Source organism: Bombus impatiens, unplaced genomic scaffold, assembly GCF_000188095.3.
Source record: "Bombus impatiens unplaced genomic scaffold, BIMP_2.2 scf_1334, whole genome shotgun sequence".
In the NCBI taxonomy this organism is placed as follows: domain Eukaryota; kingdom Metazoa; phylum Arthropoda; class Insecta; order Hymenoptera; family Apidae; genus Bombus; species Bombus impatiens.
In genome coordinates, this window is record NT_177753.1 from 118,379 (window position 1) to 134,159 (window position 15,781).

General features: G+C 35.0%; 4 protein-coding genes across 10 annotated transcripts; 3 read left to right on the forward strand and 1 right to left on the reverse strand.

Annotated features, from left to right (window-relative positions):
• The first annotated feature begins 20 nt into the window (after positions 1-20).
• Positions 21-5,361, forward strand: LOC100740359 (transcription factor Sp4). 6 transcript variants are annotated; one of them, XM_012392229.3, is made up of 12 exons: positions 21-137; positions 692-947; positions 1,449-1,646; positions 1,731-2,045; positions 2,123-2,528; positions 2,601-2,785; positions 2,867-2,956; positions 3,025-3,315; positions 3,402-3,639; positions 3,727-4,204; positions 4,277-4,571; positions 4,690-5,361. In XM_012392229.3, the coding sequence occupies exons 3-12, from the start codon at positions 1,611-1,613 to the stop codon at positions 4,852-4,854; spliced, it is 2,499 nt and encodes an 832-aa protein (XP_012247652.1). In that variant the 5' UTR covers positions 21-137; positions 692-947; positions 1,449-1,610; the 3' UTR covers positions 4,855-5,361. The 6 variants fall into 6 exon arrangements, with proteins under 6 accessions (XP_012247652.1, XP_012247653.1, XP_003493865.1 ...); XM_012392230.3 differs by having other exon boundaries at positions 24-146; XM_003493817.4 differs by having other exon boundaries at positions 26-162.
• A 462-nt stretch (positions 5,362-5,823) lies between these two features.
• On the forward strand, positions 5,824-8,464 carry LOC100740478 (WAS/WASL-interacting protein family member 1). The gene is made up of 5 exons (XM_003493818.4): positions 5,824-6,150; positions 6,322-6,610; positions 6,671-6,963; positions 7,025-7,670; positions 8,148-8,464. Exons 2-5 carry the CDS (start codon positions 6,457-6,459, stop codon positions 8,234-8,236), a joined length of 1,182 nt encoding a protein of 393 aa, XP_003493866.1. The 5' UTR covers positions 5,824-6,150; positions 6,322-6,456; the 3' UTR covers positions 8,237-8,464.
• Positions 8,465-8,617: 153 nt separating this feature from the next.
• Positions 8,618-12,056, reverse strand: LOC100740598 (ATP-binding cassette sub-family F member 3). 2 transcript variants are annotated; one of them, XM_003493819.4, is made up of 9 exons: positions 11,847-12,056; positions 11,637-11,742; positions 11,255-11,441; positions 10,853-11,187; positions 10,270-10,768; positions 9,965-10,188; positions 9,535-9,899; positions 9,235-9,455; positions 8,618-9,167 (listed from the first exon to the last, which is right to left on the reverse strand). In XM_003493819.4, the coding sequence occupies exons 1-9, from the start codon at positions 11,917-11,919 to the stop codon at positions 9,021-9,023; spliced, it is 2,157 nt and encodes a 718-aa protein (XP_003493867.1). In that variant the 5' UTR covers positions 11,920-12,056; the 3' UTR covers positions 8,618-9,020. The 2 variants fall into 2 exon arrangements, with proteins under 2 accessions (XP_003493867.1, XP_024227232.1); XM_024371464.2 differs by lacking the exon at positions 11,847-12,056 and having other exon boundaries at positions 11,642-11,742.
• Positions 12,057-12,254: 198 nt separating this feature from the next.
• Positions 12,255-14,794, forward strand: LOC100742844. Its single transcript, XM_012392232.3, has 2 exons — positions 12,255-12,703; positions 13,330-14,794. Exons 1-2 carry the CDS (start codon positions 12,599-12,601, stop codon positions 13,930-13,932), a joined length of 708 nt encoding a protein of 235 aa, XP_012247655.1. The 5' UTR covers positions 12,255-12,598; the 3' UTR covers positions 13,933-14,794.
• Positions 14,795-15,781: the final 987 nt, after the last annotated feature.

Below are 15,781 nucleotides of genomic sequence, written 5' to 3' on the forward strand. Positions count from 1 at the left end.
GTTGCCACCTTGTGTACCGCCCCACGGCGAAAGTAGTCCTCTCATAGCGGTATTCGTAGCCCTGTTTTCGCGAGGGACGGCCGACCAACACGTTGCGAGTCTACGTGCACATGTTGAAATCACGTTGAAATCGAATCGTTCGCAAGGTGATACGAAACCAGCGTAAGATTGTTCTTTCGTCGGAAATTGTCGGTTATAGAGTATCCGCTAACTAATTTCTTCGTCGATCATCAGAAAGAAAAAGAAGAACATTGACTTGTCCTATATCTGTACTTTTGGCGGCAACTTTGAACATAGCGTCAATCTTCTGGTGTTACCAAGGAAATTAGTTGAACCATTGTGGCAAAGAATCTCGTTTGATCGTATTTCTTTTTGTAAAAAAAACGTTTCCACTATAACAGAGAGTGTATCGACCAAAGAAGGAGGACATAGATCGTCGACTGTGATCGCTTCGAGAATAGTGTGCGCGCGCGTACCACGCAACGCTTGAGTATGCACGTCGGTGTATAGATGTATACATGGAAATGCATTTCTAAAACAGCGAATATATATATATATATATTATATATATATATATATTTTAGCGAATATATGTATTACTTTACATAACACAATATTATTATACTGTATTATTTATTTTTCTGTTCATTACCAACTTCTTTGTAATCTACAATATTGTAAAATCTTTTAGGTTGAAGTTTAGTTATCCGTGGTGTTCTATTATGGCCGTCTCAGGGACAGCTACGGGGTCGAACAGATGAAACAGGAAGCGTAGCGAGCACGGAAGGCTTATCATCCTGGTTTTTGAGGAAAAAATCGAGTGGCGGGAGTACATAGTGGACGTTTCTGCGGAGGAGCCACGTGCTGTTCGCGAGTTAGGTGGAGTCCCATGTGCAAAGTGGGTGGAGGCTGCATCGTGAGGCTGCCTTCCCCGTTATCGCGTGTAGGTGAGTGTGTTGGTGAGGCGGACAGTCGACAAACGACCGAGTGGGCGGGTGTGACGACATACAGTGCGCCTCTGTGTCGGTGGTTATGCGCGTCCTTGCCACGGTGGGCAATATTTCGAGCGGCTGCGGGTGGGGCGGCAGGAACAGGGGCGTAGAGAGGCGGTCCTCGATTGGGTTCTCGAGGAGTGCTCTCTGGCCTTCTTTGTCTTCGGAGAGTGGTCTTCGCACGTGTCGATATCGTTTAAGTCGTTCGTGTTTCTTGCTCATTCGACGCTACGGCTTCATTCGCATTATTTTCACTTCATTTTCGTTCAATCGCGATGTACCTGAGTAGCAAATGTCGTTTACTTTAACTCGAAATAAAAGAAAAAGAAAAACGGAGCCAGATGCGGTGTTCAAGTGGCAGGGTAGTTACGATTGTAGCTAACTTGGTGGAGATTCATACCTTAAGTAGTTATAAAGTAAAATAGAGCAGGTTTAACCAACTACTGAATTTTTTAGATTAAACGCTCTTCCAGCGGGTGTTTCCGCGTACCACGGACTAAATAGTCAGTCCTGTTTGGTATAGTCAAGAATGGATTCCTAGCATAAGGGTAATCTGCATAAATTTGGCGTTGACGACGACCTTGTTTGTGTTAAGAATATACTACACATATATTTATCATGAAACGAAGCGTGGATGGGAGAAGTATCAGTCAGGTAAAACGATTGAGAAATTTGATTTAATTATTTCTATAGAAATAAAGTATGCAGAAGTATGCAAATGTTGTAATTATTTGACAGGAGGAGATCGAAGATCATGATCTCTTACAAACACAGCAGCAGCAGCAGCAGGATGAAGCTGAACAGCAACAACAGCAATTGGAACAGCAAACTGCCCAACCTCAAATTCGTTTCTTAACCACAAATGCGGCAGTTTTGCAGCAATTGCAGCAGCAACAAGATGTTCAACAACAAGCACAGCAACAACAGCAGCCACAAGTCATTACTTTGCAACAATTGCAAAATTTTGTGCCTTTACAGACTCAGCAACCGCAGCATGATCAACAAAGAGCACAAACCATTTCTGTACAATCTTTGCCTCAACAATTCTTGCAGGTGAGAAATGCTTTTAAAAGAATATTAAATGGTTCGCTTCTTTTCTTTCTCCTTTTAAGATGTAAAAATTACTTCAGGGTGCTCAGTTGATCAGTACTCAGGCTCAAGCTGCGCTTCAGCAACAGCAACAACAGTCTCAACAACAGCAAACACAGCAACAATCGCAGCAACAGCAACAACCGCAACAACAACTCAGTTATAGTGTTATACCACAGATGCAAACCGTTAACATTGATGGCCAAGAAGCACTTTTCATCCCATCCTCAGCTATGTCTGCTGCAGGAGGGCATCATCAAAGCCAACCAACAATGCAATTCGCCACTGCTAACGGCCAACAAGTTCAACTTGCTAGCCAGCAAGTACAACTGGCTAATGGTCAGACTATTATTACACCACAGCCAGTTAGTTTGATAAAAGCACCCAGTGTCTTTCCTACTTCCATTATACAGAATATCACTGCGCAAACTGTTCAGTTACCAACAGGTATGTGTTCCATTGTTATCAGATTACTTTTATAAAAGATAGCAGATTTCATTAAATATTTTTTATATTCAGGGCAAAGTGTACAAGTTAGACCTCTTCAGTTTCCTATGCAACATGTTCAACAAACTGTGCCTGTGCAAGTACCAGTTACTGCTAGTAATGGACAGACAGTTTATCAAACTGTACATTTTCCAGTTCAAGCATTGTCCAGTGTTTTCAATGTGCCTGCCACGCAGATGATACCGCAGATCACGCAAGTATGTCGATTACGCGAATACAAATTTTTGTGCGATAAGAATTAGTATACATATATTATTTGAAATAAAATTTATTTGTAGCAAATTCCACAAGTAGCTCAAATAATTACACCTAATGGACAAATTCAGCAAGTCCAAATTGCTAACATACCACAACTTCAAAGCTTACAAGTAAATATAAAAAGAAATAATACATCATATAACAATGTACGATTTTATTAAAATAATTTTGATATAAGAATCAACAGGTAACACAAGTAGCTCAGCAAGTTGCTCAGCAACAAGCACAGCAAGTAGTGCAACAGCAAGCTCAACCACAGGTTGTACAGTCCGTGCAGCAGCAACAGCAACAGCAGGCGGCACAAGCTCAAGTGCAGCAGCAACAACAGCAACAAGTGCAACAAGTTGTACAGCAAGTTATACAACAGCAGCAGCAACAACAAGTTCAACAAGCGCAACAACAATCATCCACGCCATCTTCAACTGTGGCAACTTGGAGCACAACAGTAACAACCCCAAGCAACGTTCAGGTGAAAGATTGTAGAAGATGTATTAAGAGGGTTAATTATCTTTTATGTCTATGATTAAATGTTTATATTTATTGCATCTTCTATAGGTACTTGGAATCGGTGCACTTGGGAGGCCAATGCAAGGAAGCAACAATGTAATTACCACAAAAGATGGACAGAAAATCGATGTACAGACGTTATCAGCATTAGCAAGACCACCAGAGTCAGTCGAGGGTGATATAAAAGTAGCCAGTATTGATGCTAGACAATTAGCTAGCGGCCAAGTTATACATATTCCTGCTGCTCAAACAACACAACCTGCAGTTCAGCCAATTACAATTGCAGGTACATTGACCAATGACTGTTAATTTGAATTTCTTCTATCTATAACTAGGAAAACCATATTAACAGTTCAATATGTATATTTTACAGGAACGCAAGCACAACAGCTAACTTTAATTCCTGCATCCGCGTTAGCAAGCTTAACTGCCCAGCAAGGTAACATGATGAGGAGCGTTGGCAATGGCAGTATAATGCAACTTCAACCTGCTGGTGGAATGAACGCGACAAATGGTTTTCTTCAGTCGATACCTGTGCAAAATATTCCAGGTTTAGGTAATGTGCAAGTTATACCTGCAAGTGCTCTTCAGCCCGCCACCGTTCAAACGCTACCTGCAACAGCAGCTGCACCGATTGTTGCTGCTCCAACCGTACAATTAGATTCGAATGATCCGACAAAGTGGCAAATTTTACAAACTCTTCAATCGAATAACGCGTTAACAACGCCTACCCCCACATCACACCAGCATCAAGTAGCTACTGCACCGTCTGCAAATATCGAGACGGATTCTAATAAGCAACATCGTAGAAGGGTTGCTTGCACGTGTCCTAATTGCGGAGATGGTGATAGGTAGGATTTTAAAACTAATCTGTATTTGTTCAAGTTCATAACAATTTTATAGATTGAAATTCATATGAATAGGAATAGAGATATGACTAGAAAACGGCAACATGTATGCCATATAGCGGGTTGTAATAAGGTATATGGAAAGACCAGTCATCTTCGGGCTCATTTGAGATGGCATACCGGAGAACGACCGTTTGTTTGTAGTTGGATATTTTGTGGTAAGAAATTTACTAGGTCGGATGAGCTTCAGAGGCATCGTAGAACTCACACCGGTGAAAAGAGATTCCAATGTCCTGAGTGTACTAAAAAATTCATGCGATCAGACCATTTGACGAAACATATAAAGACACACACGAAGATTCGAAGTACGGTAAGAAGAGTTATAATCTGACTGGGATCAGTTCAGTTTAGAGATTAACGAAAAGAATGGGAAGTCGAAAATGTTGTAGGTCTATTATTATTTTTTCATAGTTTTCTTTCTATTCTAGGAAGCAGCTACTTCAACACAGGAGGGTTCCTCAGATAGTCAATCTTCCACGGAAGAAAAAATTATTATTGCTCTGCATAAAGATACAGAGCAGTCTGATATAGTTATTACTGAACAGATCGATGAAATAAAGCCTGAACCAACGAATCATGTAACAAAGGAATAAAAATAAGAATTATGTTTTTTCCATATGGGATCATTTGCCTGGAAGGTTTAGGAATAAAAAAAGCTGTTGGTTAAAACGTTGGTTGTTATGTTAACAACATCGATGAAAGATTTAAAAATCTAGGTAGTGTTACATTGTTTATGAGAGCTCGTAAAAATTATTGCAATTATGTTTTGCAATGCAGCTAAACGCGAGGGGAAACTTTTTACAGGGATTATCGTAATTCAATATAGTATATAATCTATTTTTGTATTGATGGGCGAATTTTGTAAATATGTATAATAATTGTATATTAATTGTAAAAAGAAAGATCTTTTGCACAAAATAAATTTTACACTTATAAACAGTTTTTGATATTATGACTCTCAGATATGTTCAGTCTTTCACCTTAATATAGAAAAATTTTATGCTATGTAGAGACAACAACTGTTGCACTCGATTAATCTTTTCAGGCTATTATTTGAATAAAATCATGTACAGAATAAAAACCTAAAAGATAAGATGTTTCATTGCTTTTATTTATTTGTATAATGGCGAAAGTTTCTCTTTAAGAAAGAAGCTTCATTCTGTCACCTATATTTGTATGTTATTATATGCTAATTATATTCCTTATAAATTATATATATGTATATATTGTATTTCAAATATTTCACATTTCTTTTATATTTTAATGTAACGCATAAAATATTACTTTTTATATAGTAAAAGTCTAATTTTAATACATCTTAATTGATATCTTATTTTTAATCAACTTTAATTTATGGAAATCATTTTGTCGGTTTTTTAATACATTAAGAATTAATATTTTTACTTAACTTCCAGATTGCATAAACGAATAAGGAAACAATTACAACTGGAATGTTTAAAAACGGATGTGTGTTTCTATAGTGGAAAGCGAGGCTGCGAATCTCTTCTTGGTAGCCAATGGTAACATAGCTACAAGAGAAAGATACTGTTCTCATTTCACTGTCATGAGTTTAAGAGCTCCCAGGTGTGGTGTATTCAGGTGTATTCGACTCGACGTATGCATGTTCGATCGAATATGACTCGTCAATGCTATAAACAAATGGTCGACTTTTATCAAGATGTGCATTAATTCAGTTATCTATACGTCTAACGAGTCGATTTTAATTTTTACCCGTAAGAAACATCAGTGCATCTGAATTTTTATCGGCCCTGGAAAAATTTGGAATGTTGTGGATTCTGTTCGTTCATAGTGAATCAGAAACGGATGCAAAGTGCGGTAGTTTCAAAGACTGTTCCTCTGGGGGGATAGAATCGTTTTATCAATTTTAGGTAAATTATTTATAATTTGTCTCATTATACTTACGACATATGTTTCTAAAGTATAAAAATTGCCAATACAAATATAAAATATCGTAGAAAATGTTGAAATTATTTTTTCGCTAACCTAATTGCACTATTTTCTGTGTAGGAGGTCTAATCTTATCTCAAAATGTGTTTCAGCCATTCTACATGCTACAGTCTACAATTTAATTTGATCATAAGGATTGTGATTCAGATTTATTTAAATTAATCGTTTTATTGTTATAATACGATTTTAACAGAGGTGGTAAATACTTTTATAAAAATTGAATAAGGATGCCTGCACCACCTCCACCTCCACCTCCTGTCTTCAACACATCTGGTTCTGGGGTAGCAGATCAGGATAGAAATTTACTTCTTCAGTCAATTAGAGCTGGCAAAACTTTAAAGAAAACTATAACCGTAGATAAAAGTGCACCTGTAGTTAGTGGTAAGTTATAAAATATGTATATTTTTCAGTCAGCGATACTTATTATTATTATCATTTTAGGTAGAATTAGAGGTGAATCAGGAAACTCTTCTTCCTTACATAGCAAGGAAAATAGTTCTAATGTAGCAAACAGTGGCATTAGCACAAGTAATGGAGGTCCCATAGGACTAGGTGGATTATTTCCTACTGGTATTCCTAAATTGAAGCCTGTAGGATCTCGGACTTCTGCAGTTGAAAAGAATAATAGTAATGTTAATAATACAAACTTTGGTCAATCGACTGTCCCTAGCATAAAAAGAGGTCCACCGCCAATTCCACCACCAGCCACTCAAAAGCCACAACTATTTGTTCAGGTAAAGATATCTAAAAAATTATATGTTAATATAGATTTGAAGATTTTGTGTCACATTTTAGAAGGCAAACTCAATGCCAGGACAAAGTACTGCAGACTCTAGTTCTAATATGGAAGCACCTAAGGGATTTGGAAAGCCTACTCTTGCTCCCAAACCACCTACCACATCAACATCTGCATTGCACAAACCATCACCACCTCCTAAGAAATTAAACTTAACTGGAGGAAGTGTGTCAAGAGCACAAAGTATGCGATTGCCTAGATCACCTCCTGTACTTGCTCCAACTCCACCTTCCCTTCATCAGTCTCAGGATTGTCTGAACGAGACCCAATCGAGGCCTACAAATCGAATTCTTAAGCCTCCAGTCGCGAAACCTCCTTCTCCACCTACATCTAGATCAAACAATATACCCTCTACAGCAACTAGAGTGGCACCGCCACCTCCTTCTAGAGTAACTGTTAGCGCTCCTTGTATACCACCTCCACCTCCGCCCCTTCCGCACCGTCCAGCTCCTACTCATCAAAGACTAGCCCCGCCGCCGCCACCACCGCCAACACCTCCCACAAGGAGTTCTTCCATGCGCAATGGACAGACGATGAATGCTCTAGATTTAGAGGTTCGGTTCGCGGATATGTTTCATTCTATTGCGAATTTCCCGCCGCCGGAGCAATTTAAGGGGTTTACGAAAGTCTACAGCAGCAGAAATGGTGAGAACGATATATTTAAAAGTCCATCATATTCGTTTTCGAATCATACTATTAGGCGGTATACTGCGGAGTTATTTTTATAAATTTGCATATCTAAAACTATGCATCATTTCTTGCATATGATTTACTACTGACAATGAGTCACCATGTTATATTCATATATCATAAATCAACTAGTTTGTATTGTTTCTGCTCATGAATAGAAAGTTTATCTCTTTGCATGTACATTTATGTGGCACAAAGTAAAATTAAGTATGAAAAATAAAGCACATACTTATTTAACTAATTTAATTGTTTATTATATATATTACAATACAGCAACTAATACTAGGTGCTTATTTAACTACTTGAGCTAATTGCTTGCATTGCGTGATATGCATCTTCAAGATCCAACTGCATGTTAAAGTAATTACCTGATTATCGAGCGAATTTAAGTTTTGTCAAGAGAAAAATAATAGAAGTATTTGAAAATTCCAGCTGCAAAACAACAAGCTCCTGCGCCACCCATGCAAATGTCTTCTATATCCAATACAATGGTATCATTAAATACTTCATCCGGAGGTTAACTGTGACAACACAGAACCACTTCTTTGGCACATTCAAGTAATTTGTTATATTTATTATGTTATACAACTAGTTTTAATAGTTTTCGAAATATTATTACATTGAAATGAAAGGTTTAGATGAAAGAAAAAGGAAGCGGAATAAAAATATTAAAACTACTATGTATTATGAAGTATCATGAACATTTTATGTTTATTAAAAATAAAATGTTGATTTTAATGTTTTTAATTTCACAGCTCTACAAATTTCTCGTATAAAATTTTGATATGTCGTATTATTGAGATAGTATATGGTAAATTTAAAGAAAAGAACTGCGTTTATATTATATATATATCTTGAATGTAATATCCTGAATGGTTTTGTAATAAGGACAAAGTCTTATATACCTTTATTTATAACAACGACTTTTTATTATTAACTAATGTACAATATTAAATATCAGAATTTTTTTAGATATAGTTTATTGTAGCTGGCAGTTAAACGATGTGAAACTTTCCTAGTTCTATGTTCTTGTAAGTTGAAGACTCAGTCTATTTTGCAAAATTCATGTTAATATGATGAAATATATATATAATATGTAAACAATGATTCTTATAATGATCACGATTTTATTTAAAATAGACGATATAATATCCGTGATATCATCGATAAATAAATCAAAAATTTCCATTGTCCCAAAACATTCGTTCTTTTCTTGTATCTACTTGAATTAATCGAAATTTTCACATCGGTAACTTGAGTGGGGACAATGCAGAGACTGATAATGCAATTAAATTAAAACGATCTTTATACTTCAAGTTCCTTTTCAATGATCCTACGATACTCGTCAAAACCACCTTCGATGCATCGAACAGATCCTTCTCCACATACCCAGAGTTCGGTGCATACCATGCGAATTAATCTTTCGTCGTGTGAAACTAATATAACACCTGCCTGGAAGATTATTCAAAATAGAATTTGTACAACATAAACTAAGAGAAAACTTAGGACGACTTTTTACCTGACAAGTATTCAATGCTTTGCCTAAAGCTTCGATGGATTCGATGTCTAAATGATTCGTAGGTTCATCAAGTACCAAAAAGTTTGGCATTGCAGCACACATTAGTGCAAATGCTACTCTAGATTTTTGCCCTCCAGATAAAGAACTAATAGTCTGCAAAGCTAAATTACCACTTATTCCAAAGCTTCCAAGCATTCTTCTGTATTCCTCAACTGGTTTACCTGGTAATTAAATGAAGAACAGAATATAGAAATAATCTATTAATAGTAACATTTGTACAAATTAAAAATTAATTCACACCTGGAAAATGATTTTGCAATAGTTCAACTGGGCACACACGCATATCAAGTTGGTCTACGTGATGTTGACTAAAATATCCAAATTTCAAATTTCTATGAACATGCACTGTGCCTCGTGTTGGACTTAGTGCACCTGTTATGATTTTTAAAAGCGTAGTTTTACCAGCACCATTCTCTCCTACGATACAAATACGGGATTGTAAGCTAGCAGTTAAGTTCACGCCACTAAATATATACGAATTATCGACTCCTCCAGTATAACTAAAGGAGACTTCGTTAAGTTGCAATATTGGAGGACTTAATGGTTCAACATCTGGGAAACGAAGAGTTACTTCTCCTTCCTTCTCCATTGGTTTAAGTTCTGGTCTGTTAAAAATGATAAAATTTGAGCGTTCTCTGATCGTTCTCTAGATTAGATTTACTGAACTTACAATTTTTCTAGCATCTTAATTTTACTCTGTACACTAGAAGCGCGATTGGCATTGTATCGAAATCGATCAATGAATTCTTGTACATGTGCTCTTTTCGCTTGCTGAGCTTCATATTCTCTCTGCTGATTTCTTTCACGTTCCCCTTTAGTTTTTGCAAACTGTTCATAATTACCACGATACGCTTCAATTTTTTGTCCACGCAAATATAGTATATCAGTTGGAACCTGTTGTAAAAAATATCATAAAATTAAACTTATTTATTTAGAATGTATGAATAATATTCTTTAAAGCACACGAGTCTTTACTGTGTCTAAGAAGTTCCTGTCGTGAGAAACCACCAGTAACGTAGTTGGCCATGACTGTAAATATTTCTCCAACCAAAGTATGGCTTTAATATCAAGCATGTTCGTAGGTTCGTCAAGTAATAAAAGATCAGGTCTAGAAAACAGTGCCCTTGCAAGTGCTAATCTCATTCTCCAGCCGCCAGAGAAAGCTTTAGTTGGCCACGATTGTCTTTCGACAGAGAACCCAAGTCCTGATAAAATTGCACTAGCTCTAGCAGGTGCTTTATCTACTTCAGCTAACTGCATTGCTTCATATACTCTAGCTAATTCTTCGCCTAATGCATCTCCCGTTTTACCACCATCCTTTTCGATCGCCACTTGCAATTCTGTTTCCTTACTAAGTAACATACTTCTCTCTTGGTCGCATTCTAATACAGATTCGAGAGCAGAAGTATCGTCTCCAGCGACTTCTTGTTCTACATGTAAAACTCTTATATGGGATGGTATTCTCAACTGTTTACTGAAATGATTGAGATAAAACAATATTTAGAAGATTAAGTAAAATACGTAGAATAAGAAATTATCATATTACATGTTTTAGTACCTAGATATCATTCTTAGTAATGTAGTTTTACCGAGTCCATTTCTACCGATAAGGCCATAGCGTCTACCGAATGCAAGCGTTAAGTCAGCTCCTTGCAATAATATTCTATCCCCATATGCTATATCAAAGTTTTCTATTCTAATATCCTGGGCTTTATTTACACCACCTTTTGTCTCCATTCTACTATCCTTTTTACTCGTCATTTGACTCGCGCTAGCGGATTCTATACCTTGGCTTACAATATTAATTCGTCCACTCAATTCATTGTTACTTCTCTTTTCTTGTTTTTGTTGCAATTTTGCCTCTGCCTTTTCCAGCTTCTTGGCATCTACTTTCTGTAAAAGAATATTTTGTGATCAAAGTACTATTTAAATATTAATTATCCACAGAATTATTTTTTACCATAGCGTCATCTCTAGTAGTAACCCATATACTTTTTATTTGTTCTACTTGAGCTTCTAGGGTAGCAGCCATAGTACCCAAATGTACTGGAGCATTTAATACTTTGTTTACCCCATTTTTTCTCCTTTCAACATTTCCATCGTTTGAATTACCTTTTAGCATTTCCAGTAGCTTGACGCATATTTGTCTGCAAATAAAAAATTCTAAATTAGAAATTTGAGCAAAGATTATGTAAGAAAATGATTTCAAAAATAAATATCAGAAAGAACTGTAAGTTGAAACTGTAGCTGTAAGTTATAAAGTTAAACATAAAATAAACGATAGCAATAAAGGGTAATTGACAACATTATAAAAAGTGATAAGTGCGAACACGTTTACAGACCTAACCTCATTCTCTGGTTTTTCTGCAACCTCGTGTAATACCTCCCCTATTGCTTCGTAAACTTCGTCGCCATCCTCGAAGTCATCCTTTGAACTATCTAAAATACCTTTATGAGCACGGATATTTATGTTAGTTAAAAATATACGTACCACTTATAAACGAAGTGATAAATATTTCGTATAACTTATAGGTTATTTTTTGGAAATATACCTTCTACATATTGGTATAGGTCGTCATCTATCGTGGGAAATTGACTACGAATGTATTCTCCACAGACTGCCATGCCAATTAGCGTGTTTAACGAAAATGTCAAAACGAATTTACTTCGAACGATTTACAAAACGATATGCTTGACAGAACCAGACGTCAAAATTCCCTTGAACACTGCAAACACATGTTTACGCCATTTTAGAATGTAGTGCTGCAGTCAAAACACCGTCCAGGTAGATTAATTTAAATTTAAATTACTTCCCGATGTGCTTCGTTCTTGCACAATTTTCTTTACGATATTTTCAGAATGTATTTCGTATTAATAATCTACGAAATATGCTTGCGATTCAATTTGGTAATTTTATATAGAATCTAATGGTAAAGTAGCCATTTTGAAGCTGTCAAAACGATTCTTGCCATTTGATTATGTGTGGTATTTGTCCTCTTGAGTTCTAACCGATTCGTTCGTGATTATTATTCAATTTTTATACTGCGATCTACTCACATTGTGAAGACTGCGTATAATCAAAAACGTCGAAGTTATTTCAAGTTAATTGACAGCACGACAAAGATTTATCACTATTATCCAAGAGAAAGATGTCAAAGAAAGTTGGTGGAAGTGATTCGAATTTTTGTAACGTCGGTCAGACTCTTTGCTTGATGATTGTTTAGAAGTATCGTTGTTGGAATTATTTATTCTTATTTAAGTTGTTTGAAAAGAAAACGATACAGTTCTATATAAAATAGAGAAAATGGCGACTGACATCGAGGAATCAGATACTGACGATCACGAAAGGCCAGCTCCTCCGAAACGGCAATGTACACGACTTAAAGGCAACGAGACGATTTGGGATATGGTAACTGTTACGTATAGTTACAATAAATTCAATATTATATTAAATTATTCTAATGATATATAGGGTGATTCATAAATACATGTCAATACTTTAGAGAGTGAATCTACACATTAAAATAAGTAAAAGACATCATATGCATATATGTCACATATATTCCTTCATTTTTAATTTATGGATGGTTAAAGAAAATGTTCAAAGTATTTGTCTTGTGCCTCAATATATGTTATAGTTACTACATACTTTAGCATTGTTATACTTATAATTAAAGCATACCTTGACATTATTTAAAGTTTATGAACAATATCGAATTTCAGTTTTCAGTATTTTATTTTTACAAGTCTACTACTGTTCCAAAAGTGGGAGGATAAAAATTATAAACTTTACCTAGATCAAAACATGCTTCAGCTATATATACAGACTATATATGCAGTATATTAAGGCATAAGACAGATATGTTAAAAGACATGAAAATTAAGATAGAAGAAGACATAGAACTGTCCTTTATATTAATCATATGAATCATCTTATATATTAATCATATATTTTATTTCTCTAAATAGAAATGAGCAAAGTGTGATCATTTAATTTCTCAAAATATATGTTCCATTTAAGCATTTATTTTGTAGGAAAAGAATTCAGTAGGAAAGGAAGAGATGGTACAAGAAACAGAAAATGTAGAATATGACGATGCAGAGAGACAAGCAAGGGAAAAATTGAAAAGATGGCAAGCTTGTCAGGTGGCCAAAGGATATGTGGATAATACCATTAATGTAGTATTAGAGAATTACATTATGGTAACTTCATCCTCTTGTTCCGTGGAGGAGTCCAGATTTCAGTTGTTTAGAGGAAACGATATGGAAGACACTGCAGTTATGATGGCAATTCGTAATCACGGTCTAGTACAGTCTACAGGACTTATTCCTCAATCCAGTGCTTTTTACAGTGACAAAGCTCCAGGATATTGGACCAATAATGAATACACTGATGTGCACTGTTCCTGTCCCTCTAATCGCATACAAAATGTTGGAAATTTTGAAAACTCTGTAGCTACTACATCTGCAAATTCATTAAGATTGAATGATTCAAAAAGCACAGAGGAATATAATAGGCTTGATTTTGATTTGGATAAAATTGATGAGAATGACCAACAAGAGAATTTTCTAGAAAGAGCTGTGGCAGAAGCTATAAAGAAGAAAGGGCTGAGCGCTTTAAGCGTCGACTATGGTTGAGCAAACTAAATATTCCATCTTAATATATGATTATACAATAGCATTACGTATACCTTTTTATCTTTGCAAATCTATTTTGATTTGTATGGACAACTGCATAGATGACATTCATCAGAAGTTTTGCAAGTAATTGTATTCCATTGAGACAAGAAATTTTTATGATTATCTATTTCTTTAATTGTCACAGACAAATATATATATCTCTAGTTATGCATAGAAATGTACCATATATATTCTAGATCGAAATATTTTTGACGAGAAATTAGATTTCATTAATATATAAAAAGATGTAGTACAAAGTTTTGTTCACAATTAATCGAACTGCATAAAATCAAAACTTTATTCATATTTGATTTGTTAAAAAAGCAGTTTTAACAGTGTTAAAGGCTTGAATCTAAATATTCCAAATATATACAATAATTTTCTAACATCGATCGATGGTTGTGAATTATTGTTAAAATTTAAAGGTACTAATTCATTCCATACAGTATTGCTTCTATTCATTCCTAAAGACGATTTATTATATCTTTTTGTAAATTGTAATTCCTTAAGTGATATACATAAAACATGTTTGTTTTATAAAATTAGTATTACAGGTTTTAGAAAGAAGAGTGAATTTATTGTACGTAAGAGTATTACAAATGCTTTCTTCTGACTTTTTCGTTTTGTATACGAAGGCCTTCATGATATGTATGTATTTCATCACCTGTAAATAGATTGTTACGTACGAGACGTATAAATAAAATTTTCATCCTCACGTTATACGACGGTACGTATCTCTCCAGCAGAGCATGTAACGTGTCCTCTATTGGTACACATGATTCGTATTTCTAGCACTTATGAATAAAGAGGTGTAAACGCATATAACAACATGTTATTGTGCAGGGATTCTGCAATTTGCGATCTAGAAATGATACCTGTTAATACCTGAAAATCTACTTAATTTTGAGAATAAACTGTTTAGTAATTCCTGTAGCTACAGAACGAAATTATACTTGTCTGAGACTAAAACGATTGTCATGTACAGAACAATTCAGAGATCTGCGGTATTTCAATGTGTAGGGCCAGATCATTTCTGGATCATGCCATATTTGCATTCCTTCCCTGTAGAATTTCCTTTGTTAATTTATAACTTAATTTCAATATCAAAAAGGATCGTTACATATTTTATCTTTTATTAATCTAATTTAATATTTATAAACGTAAATCGCACGTATATTTTTCTCACTAGATTTATATATTTCATTTAATAAAGAGTATTATAAAGATGAATTGAATAACTAAAATCAGTTGAGTTATGTTTTTCTGGAACAAAGGTCGAAAAATTAATGAAATTAGATAAAGAATCGTAGATATATGTTTAGTGCTAGAATCGTGGACTATACATGGATTATATATTTGATGACAAGCGATAATAACTAATTTCCTAATTCAAATTTTTTCGTGGTGTGCTAGTCGCCCTTATTATTTTTCGTATTAATATTAACAAGTAATAAACGAGTAATCGTAGAAAATCGGCGGCTCATGTGTATTGTGATATATACGTGCAGTGGCTCGCAAAGCTATTCGTACATTTGCTACAGAAAACATATATTCCTATATTGTCCGTGTTATATGAAACATTTTAAAATTTTATTAACACTGTAATGAGACGCGACTGCTATAAGTATATGGACAAAATTTGAATTCAATTTTGAAATATATATATATATATGTTAGAGGATATTTACTGTAAACTTATATTTAGTAAAAAATTAATATACGGTATGAATAGTCAACTTAAACATATAATGTATTATATTAAAAGTGGTTCCACTGAATTAGACCTAGATTTATTAATATTGTGGAT